Here is a 12,907-nt window from a genome sequence, read left to right as displayed (position 1 = left end):
TCCTTGTACCAGTTGATGTCGCTTTCACCACTGGCAGCTTTCATTTAGTAAAAAAATAGTTTTACATACATACAACACGTTACTAAGACCGGGATTCACCGGGTTTAGAAACCTAAATATCAGTATGGTATGAAAAACTTCAACCTAGGATAAATTAACTAAAAATTACTCGATTTATCTCGATCTTTCTGGTAATTATTTATCTGATATTATGATGACCTCCTGGCCTGTACAGCCCTACAAGCTATTAATAAAACATATAAATATACATGGTTAGGACCCAGTTGGTTTTTACGAGCGGCCATTTCCAAGCGATTTGAAGCGGTTACCCTGAGGAAGATCAAAGGTATTCATGCAGGCGCTGACAGTGAAGGTGGTTTGTTGCATAATTTTTCACAGACCAATCAGAATTTAGAATGTAAACATCATATATCGATGTTGCGTCGCATGGAAGTTGGGATTTACGGAGAAAATCAAGTTTTTAAAGGCAGATTTTGCCTACCTACCGTCGTGAATTGTTTACATCGAGAAATGACGTCACGAGGCAAATTATATGATACGACGCTGCTGTCGTTTTAAAAAGAAATGTATAAATGTACAAATATGGTAATTAGTATCTGTAGAGGGCTGTCTCTTATACACATCTAGATGTGTATAAGAGACAGGTATAATACAATCTGCCTGTTGTAGCTAGAACACAATATGTCAACTTCAACGCTATCTGGAGCTTTGTTCATGGTTGTTGATGCAAAGCGCTACATGTGAAGGAGACCTGCGCTATACAAATAATCATTCATTATTACCATATAAAGATACAGTAATAAAGCATGCAAAGAAAACAGATGTAGAATCCATTGGAAATGTATAAGCTCAGGTTCTATTATTGGCTGTTGATTTCCTTTTAAATGTTGCTTATTAAAAAATTATCTTTACTTAAGATCCAGGCATTGTTTCCCACAGCACTCTTGTTTTGTAATAGGCCTATTTTAACTTTTAGTTAAAATTATAATACACACTGAAATACACTCTCAATACAAATGTACTAATTTTCAAAGTGCTTCAGTTAAAAACACGATTAATATAAAGCAACAATTACAAATAACATAACTAAAGGAAAAAATGAATTGCAACACAGGAAAGAAGTTCACAATAAAATTGATTGGAAATTAAGAAAGTAGGCTAACTAAACGGGACATTCGGTCCCACTTTAACTTCGATTATGGGGGTGAATGAGGAACACACCATAATTCTATTAAGGGATTTTTACAGACAAATCTGCCGTTTTCGAGTAATTGTTCCATTTTACACCCTCCCTTATACCAGTATGAACATAAACGTTTTGGGGCTTGCAAAACATGACCACCGGTCCAAATTAAACTTATTGAGGTGAATGAGGTGTATTACACCATAATCCAAGGAATTTTTAGGAACAATGTGTCGTTTTCGAGCAATACTGTTCCCCAACTCCTCTCCAGCCTTTCTAGATCACAAATGAAAAGGTCAAATATGCCACGTCCCACCCCCACCCCAAACACCCAAACGACAACATAGGTTTCTCATATTTCACATAAGGAACGAAAAAAAAAGTATCATTATTCTATATTCTATCCAAATATTAATATTTAAAATTATTGTAGGTCTAAGGCTATAGGGATCATCGTATGTTTATCAAATTTCTTTGGTACAGTATTTCAAAAATGAATCAATAAAGAAATCAACACTCAAATTTCACAAGCTTCTTTCAAGTCAATACACTATTGTATGTGTCATGCTTTAAACGCACATAATTATGCTTTGAGTGTGCTGCTATGGCAACGACATACATCTGTGTGTAGACAAAAACATTCTGATTCTATTAGTCCAGTAAAATATCACCTTAACCGTTGCATAGACTTAGTAGTCAACGAAATTCTCACCATAGGTTTTATATATTATGTAAACATCATATATCGATGTTGCGTTGCATGAAAGTTGGGATTTACGGAGAAAATGAAGTTTTTAAAGGCAGATTTTGCCTACCTACCGTCGTGAATTGTTTACATCGAGAAATGACGTCACGAGGCAAATTATATGATACGACGCTGCTGTCGTTTTAAAAAGAAATGTATAAATGTACAAATATGGTAATTAGTATCTGTAGAGGGCGCTATGGTCTAAAACCAAGGTGACAGTCGATAGCTACCTCTACGTAAAATTGCGCTTTTTTTTAGAGATACTGAAAGTGAAAAACCATCTGAGTAAGTAAATTCAATTAGTTTAATGTCAGAGAACACAAAGAGAAACTCCGATCTGTGAAGAAGCTTGTGAATCTTGAAATATTGAGAAACTATTACACATTGAATGTCTGCCTATAATCAAATGTTTCCCGCCGTCTCGGTGGAAGGCGTTGCTACAGGCAACCAAATAAACAAAGGCCAATCTACAAAATCCACTCAAGCGGAACATGTAAACAAAGAGCACAACAATACATCTGTCTCTTATACACATCTAGATGTGTATAAGAGACAGCTTATGCATTGCGCTTACCCAAACTATTTCACCAGATAGTATAGTTGGAGTTCAAAAGATACGAAATTTGTGGAGGATCTATCTGAACAACAGACACGATAGAGTACAGTTGATAACAAATGGATTGAACATAAGGAAATGTAACGTATCGGTATATGACAAAACTCTATACATTGCATACCACTCTACTGAAGCTACCAGGATATTAATCAAAGATATTCCACTCTCTGTCTCGGTTTCTGAGATACTCAAACGATTAAAAGTCCTACGATGTAAACCAATAGGAGAAATTATGAGAATAAGGGTTAACGGCCAACTCACTAGCTGGCTTAATGTGGACAGAGCCGTATTTGTTGAAAAATTGACGTCATCAATACCAAGACAAGTGACAATAAACGGTTTCAAAGCTAGAGCTTTTCATGAAGGACAAGAATTAAAATGTAAGAAATTCTTGAAAATAGGACACCTTGCCTATCACTGTAAGTCAGATACAGTTTGTCTTAAATGCCATCAGCCTGGTCATACCAAAGACAAATGTACCAACGATACTCAATGTATCTCAGTGGGCTCTGCTGGTTCGTACATCAATCGCATGTGGGATTCTTTCGTTAAATTACCAGAAACTTCTAATGACGATACTATGCAACGTGAAGATGAAAAGTTAGCAACATGTGACACAAGTACAGTGGACCTACATCATGTAGAGACGGAAGACACAAACGATGATGTATTTAGTACACACAATAACACCAGCGTAAATGACACAGAAAGTAGCTGCAGTGATTCAGATGATGATGTTGCATGTGGACAAAATACAAGTGAAGAAATCAAAGAACAAAGCACCCAAGAACCAAGGGATTAAAAAGAACAAAAGAAGGTAATAGATTACTTTGAATCATCAGCATCTAAAGAAGAAAATGAACATGATAAAAGAAACAAAACCAAACTGAAAGAAAAATCCGCTTTTGAGGATGCCGATAAAAGTAAAAAGTCGAACCTTACGCCAACAAAAAAATCACCAGATTGTAACGAAAAAAAAAGTTAAGGAAAAGAAAAAAGAAAAATAGCAAAAATTAATAAATCTATTGCCTAATTCATGGGCATTGCTTTAAATATTTTTGGGTAGTATACAAATGTTTAATCATACATTATATTGCAAGGTAATTACTATACCTTGTAGTATATCCTTTGCTTTTTTATTATCTTTTCCGTTCCTTTTAAAAATTTACTCAGGTATTGACGTATATATCATGCATGATATAGTATTGATAGATACCACTTTAACTAAAGATGAATTTGCACTGTATAACCTTGAATGTCAGAGGTATTAGAACCAAAGACAAACAACGAAGAATATTTCAATGGTGTGACGATCAAAAAGCAGATATAATTTTTCTACAGGAATCACATTTAACACCTGACATACTTAAGTCAAACTTTATCTGGGATGGTGAGTCGATACATAGTGTAGGTAGCTCGCATAGTAGAGGCGTATCTATTCTAGTTAAAAAAGGGCTTGAATGTAAATTTATCAAAAAGTTAGTTGATATAAATGGGAGATACATTTTTCTTAATGTATTAATACAGGGAAAACCAATTTTACTTATCAATGTTTATGCACCAAATGATAGCAAAATTAGAAGTGGGTTTTTCAGAAATATACATAAATTTTTTAATGATTTTGCTGACGAAAATTGTAAAAATGTTGTTCTAGGAGGTGATATAAACTGTATAATGAACAAAAATCTAGATCAGAAAGGAAGTGCAAATAGACTTGATAAATCAGTATACACAATCAAAAATCTTATGAAAAACCTAAAACTAATAGATTGTTGGCGAGTGAAAAATATATATAAATTACAATTTACCTGGCGCAAAAAAATTAACAACATCTATCGCCGACTTGACTACTGGCTAGTATCTAACATAAATATATATAATACATATGATATTCCTATCTTTTACAATCATATCATACAGGAATGTATAAAATATAATAGGATCAATAAAAAAGAAATTAATACGTTTGAGGAAATTATCAACGAACAACTGTTTGGTAATTACTTAATTCAGCTGGGAAATAAATCGTTATTCTACAAACACTGGATTAATGACGGTATAATTTTCATTAAAGACATTGTATGTGATCAGAAGTTTATATCTTCAGGGGAATTATTGGTGAAATTACGGTGTAAATCAAATTGGCTAAGTGAATATTTATGTATATTAAAAGCTATACCAGATCAATGGAAACATATCATAAAGGTCACAAAGAATTGCAATTATGATATTGTCAACATTAACCGAAAATATGACGGCATTAAAACAAAAACTGTATATTAATGTTTTGTAAATGAGGCTTTCATTCCACCCATTGGACAAAAAAAATGGGAAGCTTATTTCTTTGATAATTATATTGATTGGAAATCATGCTGGTTACATAAAGTTTGTAAAATGAAAGATAAAAAATTAGCGCAGTTTAACTATAAACTTTTACATAGAATATTACCAACTAATAAAAACTTATCTATATGGAAAGTAAAAGAATCAGACAAATGTAATAAATGTAATCAGATTGAGGATGAGAAACACATGCTCTTTAGTTGTATAAGTATTAAACCTTTTTGGAGAAGAGTACGAAATATATTAAGAGCTGTTGGGTACATACATAGCCTGTCGTTCAAACGTCTTGTAATTGGAACACAGAATGTATTAATCGACTTTATTTACACTTCGGCCGCTTTTACTATTTACAAAGAAAAGATTTTGTCAGAGTTAAATAAATCAAGGCGTACCTCATTATATAGTTCTTTTAAATACAATGCATTGCTTAGAATTAAATGCGACATGTATAATAATGAACAAAAGGCTAAAGAAAAGTGGAAAGAGATACAAAAAATATGGAAGGTTTTTTAAAGTAAGAACTGTAACACTTAAAATGTATATGTAATAATTTTTGGGGGATGTTTAAATGTATGTGTATTTAATTTGCAGTCTTTATAAATAATTATGTTTAAAGAAAGATAAGATATAGTAATATGTGAGTAAAGAAAGGAGGTAATAAGACCTAATGCTGTTTGTTAAAGGTATTGTATAAAGTATGTATATAAAAGGAGGAAAACAAATATTGAAAATAAATGAAAAAAAGACAATAAAAGTGGGTTACTCCCACAAAAGACAAAAAAAAATTATTATCTGTATTATAATATATTATTATGTATCACATATACAAAAAGTTGTTTTGATAATAAAAAAAACTCAAAAAAATATAAGAAACAAAAAAAGTTGTGATTTTTTACATGTCGTTTGAAGTGACCCGCCATACAATTTGATGACGCCCTCCATCCAAGCATTGCATTATTTAGATACTATAATAAAATGTACATTGTACGGTAGGAATCAAATGATTTTGTACACTGGAGGATATATTTACTAGTTTGTTCTATATTCTATAGGTCTATTTACCGAAAAAAATAATTAAAATGTAAATTTTATAATTTTAATTATAAATTTTCCGTTACCGATATTAGAAAAAGCTTGATTGATGATGAATAATAGGTCTACGATTATAAGTGTAAACAATATTACAGTAATTAAATGATAATAAATAATAGGCCAATTAACACCATATAATGAACAGATTTTCTTTTAAATTTTTCAAAGTTGTTATAATATTTTTTAGGCCTGCTCTCATTATAACCCTCATGAACTTACGAAGTTAACTGTGTTAAATTCTAGATAATCGTCTGTTTACTATTACTATCGTTATCTGAATTATGCTCCCGATGTCAACATATTTAATTGTTAATTATATTTTATAAATACAAACAAAAATCATTACTCTAGTAGTTGTCGTTTTCTATGTAATTAATCGTCCTGTTCACTATCACTATCGTTATCTGATTCGTCACTGCTCTTATCCGAGTCAAAGGAGTCGTTTTCGGCAATGGCATCGATCACTTCTGCTGGAAGAATATCTCCTTCACACCACAAAGGCTCCAGCAAACCACTGTCACCAATGCACCATCCGTTATTGTCTTCAGGTTTCGGGAGAAAGAAAAATCTGTTCATTATATGGTGTTAATTGGCCTATTATTTATTATCATTTAATTACTTCTGTAATATTGTTTACACTTATAATCGTCTATTATTCATCATCAATCAAGCTTTTTCTAATATCGGTAACGGTATATTTATAATTAAAATTTATAACATTTACATTTTAATTATTTTTTCGGTAAATAAACCTATAGAATATAGAACAAACTAGTAAATATATCCTCCAGTGTACAAATCATTTGATTCCTACCGTAAAATGTACATTATATTATAGTATCTAAATAACGCAATGCTTGAATTGAGGGCGTCATCAAATTGTATGGCGGGTCACTTCAAACGACATGTAAAAAATCACAACTTCCTTTGTTTCTTATATTTTTTTGAGTTTCTTATTATCAAAACAACTTTTTGTATATGTGATACATAATAATATATTGTAATACAGATACTAATTACCATATTTGTACATTTATACATTTCTTTTTAAAACGAAGGTCAACGGCAGCAGCGTCGTATCATATAATTTGCCCCGTGACGCCATTCTCGATGTAAACAATTCACGACGGTAGGTAGGCAAAATCTGCCTTTAAAAACTTGATTTTCTCCGTAAATCCCAACTTCCATGCGACGCAACATCGATATATGATGTTTACATGATATATAGAACCTATGGTGAGAATATTGTTGACTACTAAGTCTATGCAATGGTTAAGGTGATATTTTACTGGACTAATGCTGTTCTGCATTGTTGTCTCAGCATAATGTGTAACCAAACCACAAACATTTTATAATCATGGGTACACAACTGTTATTTGTATGCTACGGCAATGGCTGATTGGTTAAGAAGATAATATGGAACTACTGTTCTCTAAAACCATTTTGGTCTGTTGAATATTGCATCAGCACAGTATACCGAGGTGCCTATTAGTTGGGTACTGCATCCTGCTTGGTAACCTAATGAAAGCAAGTAAAATTCAGCCATGACAGGCCACGATAAGATACGTCGAGCGATGGATGAAGTTGCCAATCTAACCATCAGATTACAAACGACTAGTAGGTTGGCTAGTATTTCTCAATGTAGAATTACTAATGAAATGTTTAAACAAGCATCAAGATTGCAAAAGTGGTCATACCAGCTGTACTCTACTGGAAGTATGCAAGAATGCTTTCCTCCTAACGCCAATGGTGATGCAGACACGATGATATGTAAGACATATTATCCATTAGTGCTGTGGAAATCCCAAGAAAACGAAAGAGGGTCATTTGTAATGGCGGAGCAAGATCCAGATCGTCCTGTGTATTTGAGGCTTAAAGCAGTTGACAAAGACTGTCTGCATGAGGATTTCAAAACCATCGTTAATGAAGATGGATATTTGAAAACCAGTGATTTTATAAAAGTCACTTATTCAAATAACCCTATGCTTAATGCGAAAAACTATAAATCTCAGATGAGACATGGCCCCTCAATAGAAACTAAGCTAGGTTCAAGCCATATGATGGATGTAGTACAGTGCTTGAAATGTCAGTCATGGCCTCCATTCATTAGTAATTTTTTTACCAGAAAGAGGCTGAACAACTGGCCATATCAAAAGTTGTTAGACAAGGTCAAAGGTCTAGAATGTCATGTAGTTGCTGTTGGATACCCAGGTAGCGAGTCATATGATACAGAATGGAGATTGTCACTCTCCGTAGCTGAGAGAGAACTTCTTACTGAAATGTATGAACCATATGCTAAGTGCATGTATGCCCTGAAATCAATCAAGAAAAAGTACATATTTTACAGTGATTCTGATAAACCAACACCATTCTGCTCGTATTTCATAAAGACCGCTTGCTTGTGGATGTGCGAAAGATTTCCACATACAGATTACAGTGTCATGGATTTAATAAGGAAAGTTCTAGATTGGCTCATTGACTGCTATCAACACAAACATCTGCCTTATTATTTTATTCCACAACACAATTTGATTGGTCATCTCTCAATGGAACATTGTGACAATGTAAAAGAAACACTGACAGCAATTAAGAAAAATCTTTGGAGAAAGGTTTTACTCAGTGTCGATAGTGATACGACATTTGATGGGCGTTCATCATTAAACTTCATGTGTGATGAACTGAATGTCACTAGAGACGATGGAGATGAATACTCAACTCTAGAGACCACACTCCTAAACCACTCACAGGCAACAGTGACCATTGAAGGCATGTGTTTTGTTTTGCGATCAATGATTCCTTCACAAAATCAATTAGAAATGGCGCGATTGGCTGTATATAACGATCTTTCTTTAATTGAATTATTTGTGAAACACATGCTAGAGGATCCTTTGAAGAATTTCAGTATTCCAGCGAAAATCATACTGCCAATAATTGAAAATATTAAAGAGATAGTGCCAAAGGGATATGGTGAAATGTTCAAAACAAGTTTGTATAGATACTTAGGCAATACTTGTACACATTTATTGGTATGCTTAAGAAACAGTAAACCGTGTATGTATGACATAGCTCTAGCTGTCTTTCAGAATACTCCTCTTCAGTACTACACCGTTGTAGGAGCTAAAATGAATTTCCCTGACAACTACAGTGATGATGGCATAGGTGGTAAAGTCCTTGTGGTAAAATACCATTATATAATGCGGAACTACAAAGAATTGAAGCAGATGTGCGACTCTATTCTCTTGGATTGTTTTCTTAGAAAAAAGAACTGTAGGCTTGCTAGTGTGGAAATAACAATGTTAAAGTCATCAACAAGCCTATATTCTGCCTGGGATGTTGATGAAATGTTGCTTTACTGTGCCAAAAGTTCAAGTAAAGAAATGCAGTTTTGTCATCCAATCATACTTATACTTTACATTAAAGCCAGAGTATTACTTATTGAGGGAGACACAGAGAATGCATTGAATGCTGTGAAAAAGATGAAGGAAAGTATGGATAATATTATAGATCCTTTTTATCATCATGTGAGCACCAACATGTTTATAGCAATCATTGAAAGTCTTGTAGGCCTTCTTGGGGTAATGCGAAGAATAGCCTATAATGGGGAAAACATACAATATGCCTGAAATTAGTATTAAATTTAGAAACAAGATCATAACCCATACAACAAACACAATGATTATGCTTCTCAATACTGATAATTCACCATGACGTAAAGAAACGGGCAAAAACATAATGCTCTAATTAAAGGTAGTCACAACTTGCTCGCAAAGTGTGGGTGTATTACTACCACTGTTTGACACAATTCATATATCACACATCATACCTGATCTATGCACTTGGAACTTGGACACCAAACCAACTTATTTGACACCTTAATTTTAATTTTCTTTTCAAAAATAACATTCAACGAGAGATGGTAATGTTGTAAAGAATAATTAATCATTCATTTGGCATTGGAAGATTTTGCTTATCATTAAGCTCATAAAGACAAAGATTTGAACTTGTTAAAACTGTCATTTTCTTGGAAAATCCAAGCCTCAATAAATAAAAAACATTTCATTCCATGGTCAACTAAAGTAGAATTAATCATTATGGAATATGAAACCGTTCACATTGAAAATCCTCATGATTTTAGTATGCTTATGAGGTTAGAGAAGCATGTCATCCCTCATGCTTTCAATGCTTTAGCAAATTAACATGACATTTCTTCACCTTGGTGGATCAGCAATGTAGTGAAATGATATTAAATGATATTAATTCGGCCGGTTAATGTTAATTAATTAATTAATTAACCTACAATACTACCTAGTACTTTAACACTGTATATTTAAATGGGACAGGGACAGGTACATTATACCCTGAAAAGTTTTAACGACATTCACCCTGATAAGATAGAGGATGACTATGTTGACTTCGAACTAAACTATGTCTATACAAGGATAGTGGGCTGGTGCCTGATTGATGGGGAAAGCCCTTGTATTTCTAATGTGTCACCTGCCAAGAGCCACTGTGTGTGCGCTGAACCGTGGCGATCTCTAGGTCCCCGGTTCAATTCCCATCGCTGTCTCTCCTTGTATTTCAGCTGGAGGGCTGAAATACAAGTTATAAGTCTTTCGGATGAGACGTTTAAGCCGTTGGTCACGTGTGCATTGATGGCCTATGTGCACGTTAAAGAACGCAGTACACTCTTCGTAAAGAGTAGGGAATTGTCTCCCGGTGTACTGCCCAATCACCACCAGAAGAACCCAACTGGAAATAAGTCTTCTTCTAAACTTTCGTGGGCTATCCTTAGTGTTTACATCCATCAGGATCGGTTTTAACAATTCTTTTTATTGTTTATCTTAATATTCTGTTGTTTTCCTTGTGACTTCTAAATAGAACCGTCGTCCAGAATCTCGATTGTGTAGGCCTACTTTTGAATAATTTGCTGTTTTAACTTTTTATCATTAAAGCATGTGATTGTAATATTATAATTGTAAGATAATCATTTTCAATCCAGCATTATAACTATTTCAACATCTGTTGTTTTCCTTGTGACTTCGGAATAGAACTGCCGTCCAGAATCTCGATTGTGTAGGCCTACTTTTGAATAATTTGCTGTTTTAAGTTTTTATCGTTAAAAACATATGTGATTGTAATATTATAATTGAAAGATAATTATCTTCAATTGACTTAGCATTATAACTATTTCAACTTTTTGCATGCAGTGTGCCTTCGTTTTACTTAATTATGATAATTGTGATTGTTGCTAGTCTTTGGTACCCGGTCCGCGCACCCGGTCCATCCGCTGCCCTCCTTGTGTTTCCGCTGTAGAGCTGACACATGTTAAAGTGCACCGTCTTTTAGACCTAGACCTAATTCTGACTTCTCGTCCTGATAGAGTTTTTAACGTTAAAATTGAAGCCGGCCTCGGAAATTCGGATCACAGTATTGTGTTATTTAAAATTGGTAGTGCATCAGGCAATTAAAAAGCATTATTCGCCAGTCTCCAGTTATAACAAAGCAGATGTGGAGCATTTTCATCATTTGATCAAATTCGATGATATCTATGTTGCATAACAAACTTTCACTAACATGTTCTTCAAATGTGTAAAAGAGTGTCTTCCAATTCGAACTTCTTGCAAAAAGCAAAACCATGAATCACAAAAGATGTGCACAAATTAATTATAAAGAATAGGACCCTTTTCAACAAGGCGCGTCATACTAAGACCATAAACGCATGGAAAGCTTATAAATTAATCAGGAATAGAGTAAATGTAGAGACCAAACTAGCTTACAGTAAGCACATCACAAAAAGTTTTCACAGGAGGGATAATAGGAAACCCTTTTGGTCCTTCAGCAAATGCAGACGAAGAAAAAACATATCGGTGATATATTGTTGAGCTCCCGTACAAAGGCCCAATTTAAATGGGAGCAAGTGTTGCACCAAGACAATATTAACTGGTATAATGTTTGGAACCGAAAAGTAAAATGTATTAAAGAAAACCGTATTAGACAGCTAAACTTTAAATTATTACATATGATTGTACCCACAAAAAAGTTATTACACAAATGGAAAATTATTGACGACAATCTGTGCACTGAATGTAATGTACTTGACGATGAAATACATTATTTTTTTGAATGTAAAGAAGCTAAAAGTATGTGGAATTTTATAAAAAACCAATTTAACCTAGATCACTTTACCAGCTTTTTCGAACATTGTACTTGGTTCTGGAACCAAAAAATTAAATATGATATACAGTCTTGGAACATTTTGTTTATACCACATACTTTAAGATATAATTGTAAATGGAACTTGGATTCCACGTCAAGACTATTTGATATTGAATACAATAAGAAATATTAAGAATGCGTTGATTAGTCAGCCATCAGGACTGACCCTTTTTAATATGTACAAATGTAAATGAATAAAAATATAAGTAGATAAGTTATAGGCCTACATGCACGTAAAAAATTGTCTTTTAATTGTATGCATATGCGCCTTTTCATTTTTAAGCTTATGGTATACATGAGCCTTTGCATTTTTAAGCTTGTTGTAAGTATATAAAACGGATATTTTATGACATGATTTATGAAAATCAAAGAGAAAAGAAGAAATAAAAGTGGGTTTAATCCCCACTAAAGAGAAAAAAACATATCGGTGACTCATTTATTATTAATGGTAAGACTATCAATAATCCGTCGCAGACATGTCTTTAACACTTTTTTGCAAGTTGCTTCACATCTCATGCCAATACTAACCAACTCACCTTATTGATTTTCTTTGGTTAAATGCGTTTCATGCTACGGATAGCCAGGTGTCATCCGTTATTAAATATATTCATCATGTGAATAAGGATGGCAAAATGGACAGGTCGAAATATATGCCAATGTCGCTAACTTCTGTAGTTTGTAAGATAAT

General features: G+C 33.5%; 1 protein-coding gene across 1 annotated transcript; it reads left to right on the top strand.

Moving 5' to 3' along the window:
- Window positions 1-7,108: 7,108 nt before the first annotated feature.
- On the top strand, window positions 7,109-10,629 carry LOC117117479. Its single transcript, XM_033261782.1, has one exon. The coding sequence runs from the start codon at window positions 7,548-7,550 to the stop codon at window positions 9,624-9,626; it is 2,079 nt and encodes a 692-aa protein (XP_033117673.1). The 5' UTR covers window positions 7,109-7,547; the 3' UTR covers window positions 9,627-10,629.
- Window positions 10,630-12,907: the final 2,278 nt, after the last annotated feature.

This window comes from Anneissia japonica, unplaced genomic scaffold (assembly GCF_011630105.1).
Source record: "Anneissia japonica isolate Jap-2015-1 unplaced genomic scaffold, ASM1163010v1 scaffold288035_len209932_cov175, whole genome shotgun sequence".
Taxonomy (NCBI): domain Eukaryota; kingdom Metazoa; phylum Echinodermata; class Crinoidea; order Comatulida; family Comatulidae; genus Anneissia; species Anneissia japonica.
This window is presented reverse-complemented; position numbering and strand designations above follow the sequence as displayed.

What these genes read in the sequence shown, in the direction of transcription:
- LOC117117479 (XM_033261782.1), top strand. Translation starts at nt 7,548, where the DNA reads ATGACAGGCCACGATAAGATACGTCGAGCGATGGATGAAGTTGCCAAT.